This window comes from Anopheles moucheti, chromosome 3 (genome assembly GCF_943734755.1).
Source record: "Anopheles moucheti chromosome 3, idAnoMoucSN_F20_07, whole genome shotgun sequence".
NCBI classification, from domain to species: Eukaryota; Metazoa; Arthropoda; class Insecta; order Diptera; family Culicidae; genus Anopheles; species Anopheles moucheti.
Window position 1 is genome coordinate 76,934,198 of NC_069141.1, and position 18,577 is coordinate 76,952,774.

The following is an 18,577-nucleotide window of genomic DNA, read 5'->3' on the forward strand; positions in this document are numbered from 1 at the left end:
CTGCAGGATTGCAAACATTCTTATATAATATTATTCCATTTGTCCCTATTAGTCTTATTCTTGACGAAATGACTATTTGTGTAATCAATGCTATATCAATGCACACAGTTGTTGGCTTAAAATAGAAATGAAATGAAATAGAAATGAAATGAAATACATGTACGTTTTGCCGGTAGCGTGTTTTAGCACTGCGGTTGCACGAGGCAAGCTTTTATTTGAAAGAAAGGAGTGCACTGCCCTATTACACAGGCAGGTATAATCATGATGCTGTATCTCTTCCATCGGGCCTGCAGGATTGCAAACATTCTTTTATAATATTATTCCATTTGTCCCTATTGGTCTCATCCTAGACGAAATGACTATTTGTGTAATACAGGAACGATGACACACCTGTTTTACTTCAGTCTGCAAAACATTAAACATTTTCTAATCCTCGGTTAGTTGATAACACATCATGGATATGTTTCTAACCTATTGCCGATTCGATGCAGTTTTTCGAAGGAGAAAGGTTTTCCAGAAAGGTTCGAAGGAGAAAGTCAGATGGTAAAATGGCATCATCGGAAGCGTTTACCGTATATGAAACGATTCACAAATATCGCACTGTGTTTATCTCAACCATATAAACCATATAAAGAAAACACTTTTTCCGTGGCCGAGGTCAAAGGTGATAAATACAGGCACTCCCCGAGATACGCTGTTATACCGGACCGCTATAACCCGGGAAAAACCGCGTAACTCGAATTTACGCGTAAGTGTGCTATAAACCTGCTCAGCTATCAAATTTCCAAAAACCGCATATCTCCGAATCCGCGTATAAGAGGGTCCGCGTATCTCGTGGACTGCCTATACATCAAAACGATTACCAGGTTGCACACCATCAATTTGCACATTTTACGCGATTTGTTGATGCAGAAATACAACAGCAATACGTTTTCCACTTCATTACACCATTGTTGCTTTTCTTGCTCTACAGTCGTCTTCCAAACAACACAAACGCATAGGACATTTCAATAAAGCGCTAGAAACATTTGCACATTCAGCCATGCACAAGTTCAATTCTATAAATTGCTAGCTTGCATTAGGACTGTTATACGGTTTGTCTGGGGAATGATGACCGAAGGAAAAAAGCGTCGCAAAAACAGCTCAGAAAAAGCGGCACAAAAATAATTTTGTTGCGGCACAACTTTTTGTACAGCGGTTGATGTTTTGTGCCGCCATGACAGCTGGTCCTATGAGGTGTTATTAAGACGTCTTTCCGCGGTCTTTTCGTCCCCGAAAAGACCGCGGAAAGACGACTTTTCATGTGCCGCTTTGGAGCTTGGGTCATTAAAACACTGAACAGCTGATGCATTAATAGAATGAGAAGGCATATTGCGTTTCTTTCTCTTCCCAATTGCAATTCGATCTCACGCACACTTCCACAGCGAACCTCGCTTAACTGTGAACAAATGAACAAAGAGAGAGGCAGAGAGAAAGTGAGAAACGTACACAAATGCATCATACAATTTTTCGTTGTATTTTTTTTGAAGGGTTTATGTTCGCATTTGTCAAACGAAGTCCTAAAATTATCATTTTAATACCTGATTACCTGATCAAAGAAACCTGATTTAGAAATGCCAATGTATTTAAACAAAAATGTTCTTATCTTACGGAGCATTCACGCAAAATGCATACATTGAGCCTTTTCTGCATTATGCATGTAGTGGACAATTGCCGACCATGCCTACATTTAACGAAACAACTGTCAAACTCTCCCGCGAAACGACTGACGTTTCAACACACGCACACAACTGCGAATCGATCAACAAAAACATTGGTGTCGATTTTTTCTACGGCCAGCAAAAAAAAGGTTCTATCTAGAATGACTTGCTGTGTATGCGGGTAAATTGTTAGTTTTACAACTTAGATAGTTTTAACAATTAAACTGCCGTGTAGCAACAGTGCATGGATTGGAGAGCAAAGATCTTTACATACATTGAAACGTTTGCGTAAAAACAATGGTAAGTTTAGCAAAAGCACGGATGTGATGTGTGATTTGTTGCCAGTGTTGACAATATCATGGTTTATTTCCGCCTTTGTAGGCACAAGCCAAAAGCACCGGTGAGAAGACGACACCATCCGAAAAGGAGACGGGCAAAAGCAACCTTAATCTTACGGCCGACGAACTGAAAGAGGAAGGCAACCGGTGTGTGAAGGCGGGCAGTTTTACGGAAGCGATTCTGCACTACACCCATGCCATCAAGCTCAGCCCAGCCGATGCCATACTGTACAGCAATCGATCGTTGGCGTTCTGTAAGCAGCAACAGTACTATTATGCAAATGAGGACGCCGATAAGGCGATCGCGTTGAACCCGGCCTGGGCGAAAGGGTACTACCGGAAGGCGGAAGTTAGCATGGGTGTGGGTCAGTACGAAACGGCGTTGCTTTCGTACGGAAAGGCGCTACAGCTTCAGCCGCAAGACATGGGTATCATTCAGGCAGCCCGGAAAGCTGCCACATTAGGCAATGCCGAACGGGAGAAGGAGAAACGGTCGCCCTTCATTGGTAGCGCCATCGGTTGTGTTGTCGGTTTGTGCATCGTGTTGGCCGACATGTTACTAACGGAAAATCCGACCATTAAGGTAAGGGCTTGATTGCGCGGGCGTTAAACAAATCATCCAAAAAATTTAAGTGATTCTGATTCCATTTTTTCTTCCAGTACACTTCGTTAATGGTGTTCATCATAATGGTAATCACTAGCATGGGGTTCGGAATAGCAAAACTAGTTTGGTACTACAAAAAACTGCAACGGAAAGGTTTGCTTGATCCGCCCATCGATTTACTAGAAGGTACCTTTGGTTTTCCATTAAACTAAATATATCAAAATTTCCATTGATTGTTGTACTGTTCATGGTTTGAATGTTCTGATTTGATTTTAGATTTTCAAAAGCAAAAGGAAACTGAAGATGCACCACCAACGGGAGAACAACGCCACGAACGAAATCGATATACAAAAGCTCAAGCAAGACAGCGCTTGAAAAAGGCGAAAACATAAGTGACCTTTTTTATTGTGGACATTCGCTGGTGTGGTGCATGGTGAACGGCTTTTCCTCCTAATTTCTATCTCTATATCCTTGTGTATTTGATTATCGTATCGCGCTACACTACATACCATATTGTGTTGTACGATGTTAGCTCACGCACGTGGTTCTACTGCTTCCACCATATTTTGGAACACATAAGACGATTGGAACACACAATCGAACAATCGAGAAATCAGTCGCAAGAACATTATTTCGTACATGGCGACACGACAGGGGAGTTTAAAGCTGTTAAAGGTAGTTTCATACCTAATAGACTTAAGTTGGTTCTGTGGCGTAAATTTTACATGACTGACTGTTACGGTTCAGTCAAGATGGTCGGTCGTATTGCTACGTTTTGAATTACCAACGCTACTATTCAATTTGGGAGTATTGAGGCTTAATTAGAATACCACATTTGGTTGTTGTTAGAATATTATAATTCCACTTTTTTTGCACTTGCAACGATACACCAAAAAGCATCTTCTGTTACTATTTCTACCGCTAAATGCGAATATATCCAGTGCTAGTTTAGACAAAGGTATTCATATACAGTCTTTCCCCGAGTTACGCGAATAATGCGTGTCAGAGCAATTCCCTTCATAATATCGTTTATATTTGTATTCAGAGGTCGATTTCTTCTTTTCACTGTACAAAGCGCATTAATAATTGATATTTTTACGTTTATTTCGACAATAAGGTTTACCAAAATTAAAGTTTATAATATGAAAATGAAACGAGTTTTTAGGAAAATTTAAAAATTGACGTATACACAATTTAATTTCACATACATTTAATTTTACTTGAATTTGCGTAACTCGGGAAATGACTGTACACCTTTTCCATTTAAGAACCGAAGTCGACCGTTCCGATCCGATGCATCGATAGGACATTTCAGAATAATTTATGATGAATCTTATTTGAGCTAGAAGTAACGAAAACACATTCTAGAAACATTACGTCGACGCATATAAATCAAAATAAAATAACTAAACTTATTAGTGGGAAATTAGTGGTGCATATTCGCAACGAGAAGAAATAGTATTGCTTCGTTTAAATTTGAAACGGATTTAACAGAAAATTGACCAATTTCATTAAATAATTTTAGATTGTTAACCGTTTCGGAAAGGTGCAAAGGCTTTTGAGTAGTTCCTCAGGCTTGTCAGCACCGTTGCGCGCATCTCAACATTAATGCTGTTTTAGGTGCTGATCATTGGCTTAAGATAGGTGAAATTTTGAACGACTTCAAACTACCGGAACACATTTGCAGAGAAATAACGATACATTTGTTCGAACGAAGCAGTGCATTTCAATTTGAACAGCGACCGGATCAAATATGTCAAGTGTGACATTTCCGCCGGCTACATCCATACAGTTGGGTTAAAAAAATCGCGCAAGATATGAATTGTCTGAACGTATTTATCTAGTTTTTGTTGGAATAAAATAGTAGTGATTTCATTTTAGCTGAGCATTAAGCTTACTATGCAAAAGAAATTCGAAAATGGTGAAACATACAACGTTGTGCAAAAGAAAAGAGATTTATTTCTATCATCATGCATTGATATGTGACACATTGTTTAGATTTGAACGTGCAATGTTTTTGCGTCCGGTACTGTACTTGTCAAGTGACAAGGTGTCAAAAAGGTTTCATTTTAAAATTGTTTTCACAGGAAGTTTGGTGAACACTTTCAAGGTACTTTTCCATTAGTTATCACACACAAAGCAACAAACGCAGCGTGTGCAATCTAAGCCACAAGAATTAAGCAATTAAGAATGCCAAAAAGGAAGTGGGAAACATTTTCGTGAAACAAACAAGAAGATAATTCATTTTGAAAGGTGTCTACCGAAGGTATGTAGGTGAGTTTGGACGGCAGTGTCAGGATCGCTCTCACCTTTTTCGACGTATTCGTTCGTTGTTGCTTCGCCATCGTCGTCGTCGTCACCAGAAAAGCGAGAAAGTGTGTGTGGCCTCATTGTGTGTAGCGGAGTGGATTCGAGTGCGCGAAAGCAGTGAACCAGCAGTGGCGTGAAAATCCATTACAAAACCTTATCAGGAAGGGTTAGTGTGGTATTTTTCCTTTTGCTTAGTGTGGCCCATTCTGCATCCCATCTGCCTCAATCCAATTCAAGTGAGTTTGCATGGGACAAATGGGCAAGTTGCAAATTGCCACAGCATTGGAGCGGTATGCACGGGACAAATAGTGGAGTGGTGTGTGGTGAGCAATAGCAGCCCCCCCGGTGGATAAGATTAACAACCATCCTTCAACAGGCTGCCGTAGAGTTTGGGGTCGTGCAAAATGGACAAAGAGTGGTAGCAGGCAAACAACTAGTGGAACGCACAGCCAACTTTGGTACGAGGGAAATTAGTAGCTAGACACGTTCCTGCTGTCATTGGCCCTTGGATTGCAGCAGAGTTTTTGGGCCAGTCTGGTTGCGAAGGGAACTAGCATGAGGGCGAAGTGTGTGTGATGTAAGAGTGACAGAGAGAAAGGAGGCGGACACAGTGAAGTGATCGCGAAGGACGGTGTAACGGTGTGCGGCGGGGGCCGTACCAGAAACACGGAGCGGGGATCACTCTAGACAGTGAAGAGTTTTCGTGGCAGACGGTTCATACAAACACACACACGTATAGACATACAGACACATTAGGAAGTTTAATTGGAAAAGCGAGGAAATCCGTCAGGTATCGTTTATTTGTGTCGTCCCATTCGATCCCAGTGTGCCTTGTCGCCAACTGGTTCCGAAACCAGACGAGAAAGATCTTTTTTTTGCTAGTCCATTTTTTTTCTTCACCCGCTCATGTGTGCGTGCGTGTCCGATGGAAGTCCACTGGGTTTTTTTTCTGTCCTATCGTTGTAGTCGCGCTGTCGTTTGCTTTTGGGTCGGACGGTTTCGGTCCGTTGGTTTGGTGTGTTTAGTACGTATGGATTGGCGAGTAGCTGTGGGTTTTTTTTCGTTCATGCATTTAAACGAATGCGCAAATATGCGAGCTCAACATGTGTGTGCACACACCAGGAGGATCGACCGTGTGCGCGGTTGTGTGTAGTTGTGCATCACAGCACGGTGTACCACCACACTACCAGCCTCAATCAGTGTGACCTGCAGGTTACATTATATTTTCCCCCTTTTTTTTAGCCCTGTATCGCAATTCTATTCTTGCTGTGGTCCCGGCAAAGTCACAAAGATTTCCCAAAAAAAAAAGTTATAAAGTAAAGGGAAGATAAAAGCAAAAAGGTAAATCCATTGCACCCATATGGATGCGAAGCTGATTTCCGTTCACGGGGTTCGCTGACAGCATGTGTCTGCAGTGGATGTGTGTGTGTGTGTATGTATGTATGAGTGTGTGTGAAAACAATGAACTGACCCCTAAAATATACACAAACCGGCCATCAAACGGACAGTTTTCGGGTCCCTGTCCAAGGCTGGATTTCCATTAAAACAAATAGAAAGACTTTGCTTTCCAACTTATCACAAGAAGGGCCAACAAGTAGAAGAAGCGTTTAAACTACCTTTTACTGTAGCCCCTGTGAGCATGTGTGGCAAAATGCAAACTCTTTGCATGTGTGTGCGCGCACCGCGTTTGATTATGCGACGTAATGTTTCGACATACCGCTGCAGCGCCCTTGCGACGAGAGTGCGCCTTCGATCAACAAAGGGAAGAAAAATATTGACGTTTGAACGTCGGCAGAAAATTGTTTTTCCAGCCAGCTGGGGCTCAGTTCGTGCTGGGGGAGGGGGAACGATTTGGGGATGTTCTTGAAAATCTTCTTACATCTTCGCGGAAGATATACGATGGGGACGATTTGTTTATTTGCACAGCGAAATCTGGCCCAGCATATATTTACCCGTACGTACATCTGGTTTAATGTATAAAGCGCAGTTAAGAAAATATTCTACCGTATCATGAAAAAAAAAACTACGGTGCCGGTATTCTACCACGTTCAAAAACGGAGTAGGTCAAGGTGAGATGGTTGCCTTTTTTCTTGCTTTCTGTGCGTGCAGAATGCAATAGTTTGCTACGATGTCGCTTACAAGTGGTTTAAATTTAAACTCGTGCATCCATTCGCACGACTACTTGGTGTGCGAAAAATGAAACTCATAACTGACAATGAAACATGTTAGTTGGGGAATTCTTTTTCAGAGTCGAATTTTATGGTTTAATCACTAATGTCTTTGTTAAGGTATTACATTTTACTGCAAGGTATGTGGGTCCTCTAACGAAAAATGCCTAAAAAGCAGTCCTTCTTTTGTCGTTTCTAGTAGTGATGTGTCTAATGAACCAATCGAATGAAAATTGAACACGAGTGATTCCGCATGTATAAACATATTTAGTTCAGAATTTACGAGAATACCCTATACATGAGGATTATCTTTATATATCCTTTGAGGATTCATCTCAATCTTAGAGGATTTTCGATTCTTCCGAATAGAGATTCGGAGTGTTTGATTCAGTTCTGAATCTTTATCGGATTCACACACGCATGAACATAATCAAATTGCAATTGCAACATATTGAGCCCCCGCCAACTCGACGAACTGAACTGACAGTTCAACAAATCGCAACTGATATCAACGAGGAGAAAGTGGTCAAATAGCTTCAGAGAAAATAGCTTCACATAAGAATTCAAAACCCTCCAGACGAGAGACCTGTCCCTTTGCTCTGCTGCTGCCTGCTGAAGCTCATCTATTGCGAAACATTGATGTTGGCCACACAATAATATGACCAACAGTAAGAATCTCCTCTCCCCCCATACTTTCTTCCTCCTCCCCCCTCCCAACACCCTCTCCATTTACCTTAACGGGATTGATCACAGGAGGCTTTGGTACGTGTGTGTGTATGTATGGGTTTTCGTCGTTGTTTCATAGGAAGGAGGAAAACCGGATTCAGTTAGTGCATTCCGTTTGCGTAGTAGTAGTCCGAGAGTGAGAGACCCACCGAGAGCACTCGACTGTGGGTCGACAGTTGGTTGATTGTGCCGTCCTCTGCTGAAGCGTAGGACCGTGCTTGTGTGTTGCTAAAGGATAGTTGACCGTACTGAGGTTTGCTTGTGAAGTCAAATAATAGAACTAGATTTAAAAAAAGCGTCTTGCATATATATATGCCAATTTTATAAAGCTTTTTTGGGGCCAACTGTGAATTATATTTAGTCGGGGGGTCGGAAAATCGGTCTCTGCGCGTGTGTGTGTGTGTGAGAAAACGTCATCGACGGTAGGAAATAATAACCGCAAAACCACCGTGTGTGTGCCCCCTTCCCCTCGAGTGTCCGTTAGTTGTTGAAGAAATCTTGTTTTTGCGTACGCCGTGCAGCTTTTACGTATATGCATATGCCACCACACAGCACCTCCGTACCACCGGAGTGTAGGTGCGCGCACGCGCTTTGCTTTGTAAGTGTGTGTGCGCGCGCGGTGCGCGTGCTGTCTCGCGGGGTGGGATTGTGTGCGTACGCGCGGGTTCGTGCGGGGTTGCGTGCGTGCACACAGGCGAGCGGTCGCGGTGCTGTTTTTTTGCGTGTCTCTCCGGTGGCGCCCACGGACGCGCGTGTGTGTGAACGAGAGCCGATGGTGTGAGCGAGAGCGAATGATAAAGGAGCAATCGAAGCATGTTGGAGGGGAAAAGAAAAAAGATAAAAAGAAGAAATATTTCATTGAAAATTTAACGTGGCAAAATCGGCTCCAAACTGTGAAAGAGAAGGAGAGAGCGAGAGAGAAGGAAACAAAAAAAGAGTGTGGTTTGTGATCGAGTGTTTGGTTGGGGTTTCGCGGGCGCGAGGCGTTTGGAAAAGGAGCCACCAAAGTAACGGCCACCAGACGCAAAAACAGCACCACAACTTGATCATTCTCTCTCTCTCTCTTTCTCTCCCGTCCCCCTTTTCTACGTACAGGCTCTCTTGTGAAGGTGGCCCAGTAAAATTGATCTAAATAACGACGAATAATCGGAGGCGCAATATTGGCGAATGCCACAGGCTGCTGCATTAGAACGAAACGCGGGGCCTCCCGATTGTGTGTGTGTGTGTGTGTGAGTGATTGGCAAAAAAACACAATCATCGAGCAGCAGAAAAGAAAGTGAAAAGAAGTTGTGATCCAAGTGTGATCGAAAAACGGGCAGCGCCAGTACAAACGCATCGCGGTAGAATACAGATTGCTGGTGCTGCTGCTGTGTGGCTCGCTACTGAGTTGTCACGTAGCCGCTTTCCGTTGCGTGTACGACACGCAGGAGCGACAAGTGAATTTCGCTGCGAAGTAACAGCGCGTGCCACAGTGTGCCGCCCGTGACTGCAGTGTGTGCCGCGCGTGTGTGTGTGTGGTTTTTTTTTTCTCGCTGTTGCTAAAAAGTGTGTGTGCGTGTGGCGTTGTGAGAGCAGCAGTGTTACACTACCAATTGTTGTTGTTGTTTGGCTGTGCCAGTGTGTGTGTGCGTGAGTGTGGTGCTCCAACCAAGTGGAAGGGGTGGTGTGGAGACTGAAGGTTTTGGCTGCTTCTCGACATAAACGGTGGTTGTTTTGCAACAACAACAACAAACCAGTAGCAGCAACAACAGTGATTGCTGCTACCTTGCATTGCTCACTCTATATATACACACACACGCGCGCGCGCGCGCAAGCAATCGTACATACACGTGCGCGTATTCACCGTTCTCTTTGGTGTGCCTGCAAGGTTGTCCAAGTGTGTGGTGCGGGCGGGGTAGTGCAACAATTTGACTGCAGAAGGGGTGCAGAACGGCGGTGGAGTCTGGCATTGCCACGAGCCGTACCCTAGTCTCGCGCTCCTGCCTTCAAACACCTCCGAAACGCACACCTGTGTGTGCCACCAGTGCCATCTCCGCCACCAGCGCCAGCACCATTCGGTTCCATCTGGTTATCAGTTGGGCCCAGAGCGCCGCAAGCAGCAACATCATCCCCCTTCCGTCACTGCGTTGCCAAGATGGCTGCACTGTGCGCTGGGAGCTACGGATTGTCACAGCAAGGCAGCCTGAACGATGAGAACAAGGAGCTGATTTTCGTCAAGCTGACCGATTCGGCGCTGCGAGCGATCGAGGAATTTCAACGCAACCAGGTAAGTGCACTGTTTTATCCTTGCTGGTGCAACTGAATTGCCACAGGACGGACAGCTCCATCTGTTGCGCCGTATGTATGGGCGCGTGTATAGTGTGATGCTATCGAGGCTAAGGTTTCCCCCAATGAGTCAGCGGTACAGAGTGGACAAAGTTCCCGGAGTGGAACATAGTGATCCGTATTTGTAGTATTTTTGCATTAAAGTTTATACCTACTCTATCATGAAGCTATCTAAAAATTGAGCCCTTAAAACCCCGGGATTCTAAAGCTAATAAATCTCAAAAGGAGGTTTATAGTCCCCGTAGAGTTTGACCAATGAAAGGAACAACTTTGAGCGATAATATTTCATAAAGTACTCTGCGGTGATTCTTAATTAACTTTTAATTAACTATCGACAGATCGTTATCGAATGGAAATGCTTCACAATTCATCAGACTAGACTCGACTGGGGATTCGATTCAGATTCTTCTCTATATTCGATTACGGATTTAACTTCGGATACAACGTCGACTTTGGTTTGGCTTGGGAACTCCAGAAATGAGTTCGGAGTAATCGGATTTATTTTTGAGGTTTAATCCAGGTTTCATACGCGTATAAGTCAAAGGGGTTTTGTGGAATTTTGCGAGAAAGAGGTCCCTAAATATGGCAAGATAAAGTAGATATTCTATACATCTCTATGTTTGACATGCGGAAATGGAAAGATATTCTTAGAATAGAGTTGCCCCTCATATTTACAAGTTGTCTAATAATTTATTATAAAGCTTGTATTCAAATCATCATGCAGTTTTCAGGACCTTAAACGTCACATAATTTTTTGATAAATAATAGCTTGCTCACCTGAAGTTCTTGCTACAGTTTCAAACATAACTTCAACAAAACATTTAATTGAGCATAGTAACAAGAATCTAGCATTTTACATAAAAAAATGTGGTTTTTGAAGATTTTTCTCCAATAAAAGGTATTATAAAGACTGTTATAATAAGAAAACTCATAAGAAGAAGCGTTTTTAATGTCCATTTTATCTCCTTGCTACATGAGTTTCGTTTAGATCTCCAAGTGTTGGTTTCAGTGCCCTATGGGTTAAGGAATTCGTATCATTGCCCTAAAAACTACAGAAATGTATTGCCATCTACTGTACAATAGTCGCACAACCCAACGCGTCAACGCAACGTAGTTTGAATGTTTGGTGGAATGAAAATAATTCGAGATGAAATTGTTTATCAAAAAACCAAACAAAACACCCCCAAGCAGTGTGATTTGCTAAACGTTCTTCACTACACGAAGTTCGGCAAAAACCGTGTTAAGATCGGGTTCTGGTTTTGCGATACGACGAGACCTGCTGTGAGGAGATCTCGATCATGCCACCGATCGTGCCGCTGCGGATCAGGTTTTGGTGTTTTGACATTTTAAAGCCAGTTTCGTCGTTAGTTAATTCAGGTCCATGATGGGGGCTGCGCCGCCAAGCCATGCGCTGCAGAAGATGTGTGGCTATTTTTTCTTTCTTTCCTCCTCCCAGAGGGCAGAGTTCTGACTTTAAGCGATTAAATCATCCAAGAAACCTACAATCAAAGAGCCTTCACGCCAAAGCATTGGTAGATGTGTGTGTGTGTGTGCGCAGTTTGTTTAGCCCTGCGACGGAATCTCTAAACCCTTGAATGGTTTAGCGTGTTGATTTGTTTTTATTACATCTTTACGATGTTGGTTGATGTAGCACAAGGGAATTTAACCCACTTGTTGATGTCCTGTATGTAGTGATGTCAATTTTTTCCCCTATATTTTTTTAGTTAGATACGCTCAGTTAATTTATATAACAAAATTCTAGCAAATCAGAAATCCTCAGGGCAAAGCATGCCCCTTGGATGTTTAAAGCGAAATGGAGTGGGGGGGGACTCATGGGTGGAGATTATAAATCTTGGATGATTCTTCATTGAATCTTGGAAGTAGAGATTCAGATTCATTCTTTCAGCTGAAGGATTCGTCCAGATTCATGATAGTTAATAGTTGAAGTTGATAATTGAGTACAAAGTGGTTTTATTTAGAGATTTCTTCGGAAAGTCATCTGAAGTCATGCATTATGATCGACCGTGTATAAACGATATATTGGACCCAACTATTGCAGATATTCGAGATATGCGGATCTCCTCTGCTGGCTATAATAATGTTACTTGGGGACACTACCAGTCCCAGGTATTCAAACATACTATCAATAGCATCGAAGCAGGACATGTCCACTTTGGTCCTATACACATTTAAACCAGAGCTTCACGATCAAAGCCTCGAGCACATGAAGGGTTTAGGTTTTGAATGTGGCACTGTGAGCGTAGTTTTTTGTTGCTGTTGTTGTTGTTGACATTCACCACTGACCGAGCCATCGGAATCTGACGGATTGTGTGGAAAATGAAAGTATACGAACCCAAGGCAAAGTGTGCACTGAAACCCATTCGGGGTTTGGTTTCGATTGAATACTACTGCACGGCCTCTTGTGCAGCTGACAGGTTCCGGGTTTCTTTTTTTTTCTCTCTCTCTCTCCTCTTCTTCTTCATTGGGTGCGGTACTCTACCCTCTGCAACCTGCCCTTGGGGGTGATAGTAGTATGCATTTTGAGACGGGGCTTCACATGAGGAGGTTGCGTAACTAAAGCTGCACAATAGCTGCGCATTCTCCTTCCCATCGATGACCTAAAGGTTTTCGTATTGGTTTATTATAATCGGATAATAGAAGATCAATCAGGCGTGGATCCGGGCTGATTATGGTTTAGTTCATTATTAGTGCATTGTGTAACAGTATGAATTTCCTAACAAAGGTGTGCACAATGAGCAGCACAATGCCCAGTGCAGCCTTCATAAAACCTTCGTTGTCCTTACAGCCCTTTCCATCTTGTGGGTCAAAAAAGGATTGCCATGAAATGGTGATACGGTTTTATTGATTTGCTTTATGTACTTGGAACTCTTAATATTATTACGTGTGGCGCACAGTGTGGTGCCATTGCTGCGAGTTGGTGGGATGTGTTTGAAACACACCGATTGAAAGGAAAGTTGGTTTTTTTTCCAACCCCAGAGCGGCAAGTATGTTTGTGGAAGATGATGTGATTGAGGTGTTGCTCCTTCTGCGCTGGGTCGCTTGGTTGGTGGTGGCCTAAATATTTGACACCGTTAGACCGTTGCCTGCTTCGCTTCTTTCGACTGGTCAGACGCACACAAAACGAGTCCATTGTAGCTCATACACACCGACGTGTATGTAGCGGGGGTAGTAAATGGTCTATCGTGTACCGACACTGGCATATTGGGCGGCCGCTTCTAGTGGCTCAGATGGTGGTAGTGTGGCGGCCGGTGCGTTGTCGACTGCTGGCCACCAAACGATACAACCTCGCATCATCAGCAAGGACCACCACTTCATCATTATCTTCAACATCATCGGCTTCATCGCCCAGCTACACAAGCGGGACACGATGGTCGAAGACTATTTTACTGGCCCCGAAAGGATTCTTTGCGGCCCACGCTATCCTGGGTCGGTTTAATACATTTTGTTTTCATTTAAAACATTGGTGTCTATTGCTGTTACAGTATCGGCAGTCGATCAATTGTAAGGTCGGTAAGAAATCTTCAATTAATCTACCATTTGGACAGGTTGAGTAAACTTCCATTATAATGTTAGACGACTCTTTTGATAAGGAATGTAATATTATAAATAATTTCTGGACTGTTAACATTCATCAGAAACGACAAGGTTTGCAAATCGATCGCAGTATTTGTTTTCTCTTTCAATAAAAATGGTCAAGGCACATTGTTTATAACTATTGGTTCGGCTTAATCTATGGTACAATTCGCATTAGTATCAAGTGATATCAGCGAAAGGGCACCTTAATTCGGATGTACTCGGCCAAGATCGCGCTATTAAAAGGTTTTATTTATCTAAACTGCAAGATCTTTCTAAAATGCAGTACTTAATAATTTGCCATAGCTAGTACAATTCGTCAGCATCCACAGATACGATATTACGAGAGAATTGAACTCAAGCAATCAAGTTTTCGTTTAACAATTGAGCGAACTTAAATTTTCTTAGAAATTCCTAAAGGATATTGCATTTCCACTGAACGCCAGACATAAATCTAAACTCTCACCCATGTGACTTTTAGTATTTGATAGAAATTTTAATTAAAACACCAGTATCAATACTCAAGTATCAGTTAAACCATCGCAATAACTCAATTTGGAAAGATTTGACATTGAACCGAACTGCAATGCTGGAATTGTTGCCAATGATTAAGTTTGTAAATGTAAAAATATTAACTATTGCATAATTTTACCATTTAGCTTACCAGAATATAACTTAAAATATCAGCTTTTCGACTCAATAAACTAATTTAAATCAATCTATATGTTTTCAACCAAATTTTAGCCAGAAGATTATGTAAAATATTATTAAGACATTAATTTGGTTTTCTAGGTACCTTCAGTTAGTAGTTTCTCTGTATGCTTTTTTGGCACGATCATCTGGCAGGAAGGATCATCACTCTCAGAACGAATCATTCATCTGACTAAACAGTGGAAGATACAAAACTTCATTTCAGATAAATTGATTGCACAATTATTGAGAGTTTGGATTGATTTAATTTAATGAGATAAAACTAATCCATTCCGGTAGAATACTGACGTTTGCATTCACATGTGGAATGGTAGAAATACCTGCAAAATCTGTCATTATATGCTGTAATGTAAGTGTGCACGTCATGCAAAATGAAAGTTCTGTGCTCCTCCAAACAGGTTCTTTCTCTAAAGTAGTACGATGCCTTTTTCCCGCCTCCTTCCTCCCTTCTTGTTGTCCAATCGCATCGCGAGATATTTTCTGGCTGGTGGACATATGAACCAAGTTTTGCTTCTCCATCATATTTTTGTTTTTATCGTTTTTGCTGCAAACGCGCTCTCAGAAGCTGCGGGGTGCGTTGAGTTGGCGCTTCGTATTGGGGCGCGCGTTTGGCAATGCAACAATGGTCGAGGTGAGGCACAAGCACACGGTCGTATCCGTTGGAATTTTGTCTGTGTGTGAAGGACGCAGCAGCAGCGTATGTTGGCCGAGGGACACATATCAGCGCTACCGCCGCGTACAAATGCACGCTGCTGCTGCGATGTGTGCATGCGTGTGTTGCATACTGCATTGTAATTGTAAAGCCCCGCACCAGTTTTAGGTGTGTGAGTGATCAGCTGTGTGTAATAGTGCTGCTGTTTACGTGCTCCGACCAAGCGAGCAAACGCACGAAACCACCATCGCTAGTTGGTGGTGACACTCGGCGATCGTCCGCGTTTGGATGGGTTTTGTATGACCGAGCCTGGATGACAAACCCGCCCCTGCAGGTCATTATGCATTAGATTTTGTTTGTGCGCGCGGTTTTATTTACTTTCAATTTGTGTGTCACGTTGTGACAGTGCACATTCATTCTGGCGTTTGCCGGATATAAGTCGCCTGTTGAACAACTCATGACGTATAAGGTTTGCGGATTCCAAAAAGATTCGGAGAGAATGAAAGTGTAGTTAGTTGACTGTACCCATTCCAACCCGGCGTATGGAATTTAATTCGCAAATATATTGTTTTTAATGCTTCATTCAATAAACTAAATGGCTCAGTTTTTATTTAATGATATCCGATGCCTTTAGTGCCAGGCACATTACGTGGGTTACTTTTGGGGGTCTTTATGTAGTGTTTTGTAGCAAAAGTTTGTGAAAATTGTACTCTAACAAAACAGTATCTAAAATGTAAAAACCGGTAATTTAACTTAGTCTACATTAATCAAAATTGTGATTAAATTATTAAAGATAAACTTAGAATTTTTGAACAAAATTTGAAGAAAACCAAGAAAAAGGAATATTTTTGTTTGAAAAAAATTAAATTCTGTTCATTAAATATTTCGCCAAATGAAAATAACGGTCTAGCCCCTTGTTTTGGGTATGCTATTTTATGCTATTTAGATTATAATACTTTCTAAAAGCTTTTTGCGTATACAACGAATACGATTTTTTTTATGTAAATTGACTTCTCCTATGCAGTTTGGTCATTTCGTTTCGTTTCGGTCATTTCGTTGTAAAATTTCGTGAATTCATATTTCTAAATATTGCTCTAATATTTTATCACTTTAAAAGTATTTTTATTATTTATAATTTATTTATTTATTCCATGATGACGGCTTTAGCCGTATTATCGCCGCATATTTTTATTATTAATTATATCTTTTGTTAGAATTTCATTTTTATTTTATTCATCAACTTAATATTGTATTCTCGAAGCAAAAGTATGGATGGAACATTTGTCTATCGTTTTCATACGATCCGCATAAATGTATGTCTGGCGTAAATACTGTACCAGAAGTATTACGGGATGAATCGAAAACGAGGCAATGCTCGACGATTTCTGCATCGCAACAATAGCCACCAGTTTGCGTAACACGTTCATCCAAACGGAGCAGCATAAAAGCATAAGGGGGCATATTGGTTTGGACGAATGAAAGCCTGAGCGTTTATCTCTCCTACTATCGGTTTCGATCGAACGGGTTTTTTTTCTGTTGTTGTTTTGGAAAGACGACAGGAGAAACAAGTCCAATCCCTTCCCCCTGACCTAGCGAGAGAATGAGGGAGAAAGACAGAGGAGGGAAGCAATTCCGACGATGAGTGGGAACATCTCACATTGCAACGCGCTGTTACACTGCAACACCACCCATCATCCCCCCCCTGAAAGGGGCGGAAAATGTGGCCAGGGCACCAGCACACACACGTACACACACAATAGGTTATGCTCTGGCTGCAGGAGTTTTGTGCATTTCGGGCCGGCAACGACGGCAGCCGAACAGCAGCACTTACGTTATGCTTCATTTGCTACAGCGTCTCGTGACGTAAGACGGTTGATTGTGCCGAAACGTGCTAGACTGTAAAAGTTCCACTTAAAAACATCGTACAACAAATCCCGCCGCAAAACCCACACACGTGTTTATTTTATGAATTCCCATTTCAATAGAAGCTATATTGAGCACTTCTGCATGCTCATTTGAAGTATATAATTAGAAAATCCTTCCAGTGCAGATTACTGCAAAAAAAACACAATCAAATGTAAGCAACTACGTCAATGAACGGGGGGATCTCCATGCGAACTCTGATTCCCGAGTGGCAAACAGGCAATGTTTTACAGCCACTGCTCGTGTGTCTCTTCCTTTTTTTTGCCGTTTGACACAATTGTTCAATAATACTGGAAATTGCCACCCGAAAGATGCCCGAAGCTCTCAAACACAGCAACAAGTCGGTTATTACCGAAAGGGATTCTTGTCATGCGTCATGATGGCGCGCGCTACGCCACACATCCTCGGTGTGTGAGGCCGCATGAATGTGATGACGTATGGGCTTAATGGTGACGCATATGTTTTTTTGTAGTTGTTGTTGTTGCTGATTCTGCCACATGCTGCCGGAGAGAAGATTTATTACGTATCATCATCCCACACCGTGATTTATTTGGATTAGTGTTGGATCTTGTCTGTTGGGCGTGTGTGAACACAACGAGGGAAGGCTTTGTTTAGTGTAGCTATAGTAGAAATAAAAAGATTCGTTTATCAAATGGTTAAATATTTCAACAAGACTTGGATGTAATATCGATTATTTATTATTATTATATTATTATCGATTTTCATATCGATTACCGTTGCTGTTTTGTTTTGCGAAATATTTAATAGATCGGAACTCTAGCGGGAGCGATTTTTTGATGTTTTTTCCTTAAATTTTAGATAAGTTTCCTGTCATGTTACGTTTGTTGTACGGACACATAAACTTGTAACGAAGAGGGATGATCTTAGGGCAGAAAAATCTTGTTAACAACATGCAACTTGTAAAACACTTGAAAACATGAGAGCAATATTAAGTTTTGAATTTGAAGTTTTGAGTCCTCGTTCCGGAATCTTCTAACTTTTCACCCTGTAACTTTGGTACGGAGTATCTCATGAACTTTGGGCAAGGTTTACAATAAAGTAAGAGCTCAATAGGACATTTTTAAAGGCAAAGACAGCTTGAATGAAACTTGCAGAGAGTAATCCTCAATATCATTATTTTTTTATTATAACAATTTGCACTTTGCTAAGTAGTTGTTCAACATTTTATAACAAAACGAAAACACCACGTTAAGGAATCCTACTGTGTGATTTTGTTTGCTTGACTTTGGAAACAACCAATAAAGCGTATTGTACTTTCTCCGGCATTAGAGAGTGTGTGTGCTTCATTTGTAGTTCCGTCCACCTGACTTTCCAATGTGTTTTTAATAGCTAATTTCATTCATGACGCAACTGCACATATTTGAATCGATAATTCAGTTAGGAGTGTGACGAGAATATGGATACTGAAGTGATTTTTATGGGTGTACGGTGTATGGGTTTAATTAATAACCTATTCAGCAAAACCAACTGCGATCTTGTGCGTGTGTGTAGTAATTGTATCATGA

At 41.8% G+C, this 18,577-nt stretch overlaps 2 protein-coding genes across 5 annotated transcripts in view; both read left to right on the forward strand.

Annotated features, from left to right (window-relative positions):
- Window positions 1–1,873: 1,873 nt before the first annotated feature.
- On the forward strand, window positions 1,874–4,260 carry LOC128303696 (small glutamine-rich tetratricopeptide repeat-containing protein alpha-like). The gene is made up of 4 exons (XM_053040742.1): window positions 1,874–2,000; window positions 2,082–2,621; window positions 2,699–2,828; window positions 2,919–4,260. Exons 1-4 carry the CDS (start codon window positions 1,998–2,000, stop codon window positions 3,032–3,034), a joined length of 789 nt encoding a protein of 262 aa, XP_052896702.1. The 5' UTR covers window positions 1,874–1,997; the 3' UTR covers window positions 3,035–4,260.
- Window positions 4,261–4,727: 467 nt separating this feature from the next.
- Window positions 4,728–18,577, forward strand: part of LOC128305199 (RNA polymerase II elongation factor Ell) — a 32,592-nt gene continuing 18,742 nt past the window's right edge. The window contains exons 1-2 of one of the 4 annotated variants that reach the window (XM_053042538.1): window positions 4,728–4,752; window positions 8,942–10,112. In XM_053042538.1, the coding sequence (XP_052898498.1) occupies window positions 9,981–10,112 (132 nt within the window). In that variant the 5' untranslated portion in view covers window positions 4,728–4,752; window positions 8,942–9,980. Of the gene's footprint in view, window positions 4,753–5,024; window positions 5,189–8,027; window positions 10,113–18,577 lie in introns of those variants that run through there. The other 3 variants (XM_053042536.1, XM_053042537.1, XM_053042539.1) reach the window with 3 other exon arrangements.

Bases quoted from the DNA above. Each gene is read 5' to 3' on its own strand.
- LOC128303696 (XM_053040742.1), top strand. The intron at 2,622-2,698 runs GTAAGGGCTTGA...TTTTTCTTCCAG, and splicing joins CGGAAAATCCGACCATTAAG to TACACTTCGTTAATGGTGTT. The intron at 2,829-2,918 runs GTACCTTTGGTT...ATTTGATTTTAG, and splicing joins GCCCATCGATTTACTAGAAG to ATTTTCAAAAGCAAAAGGAA.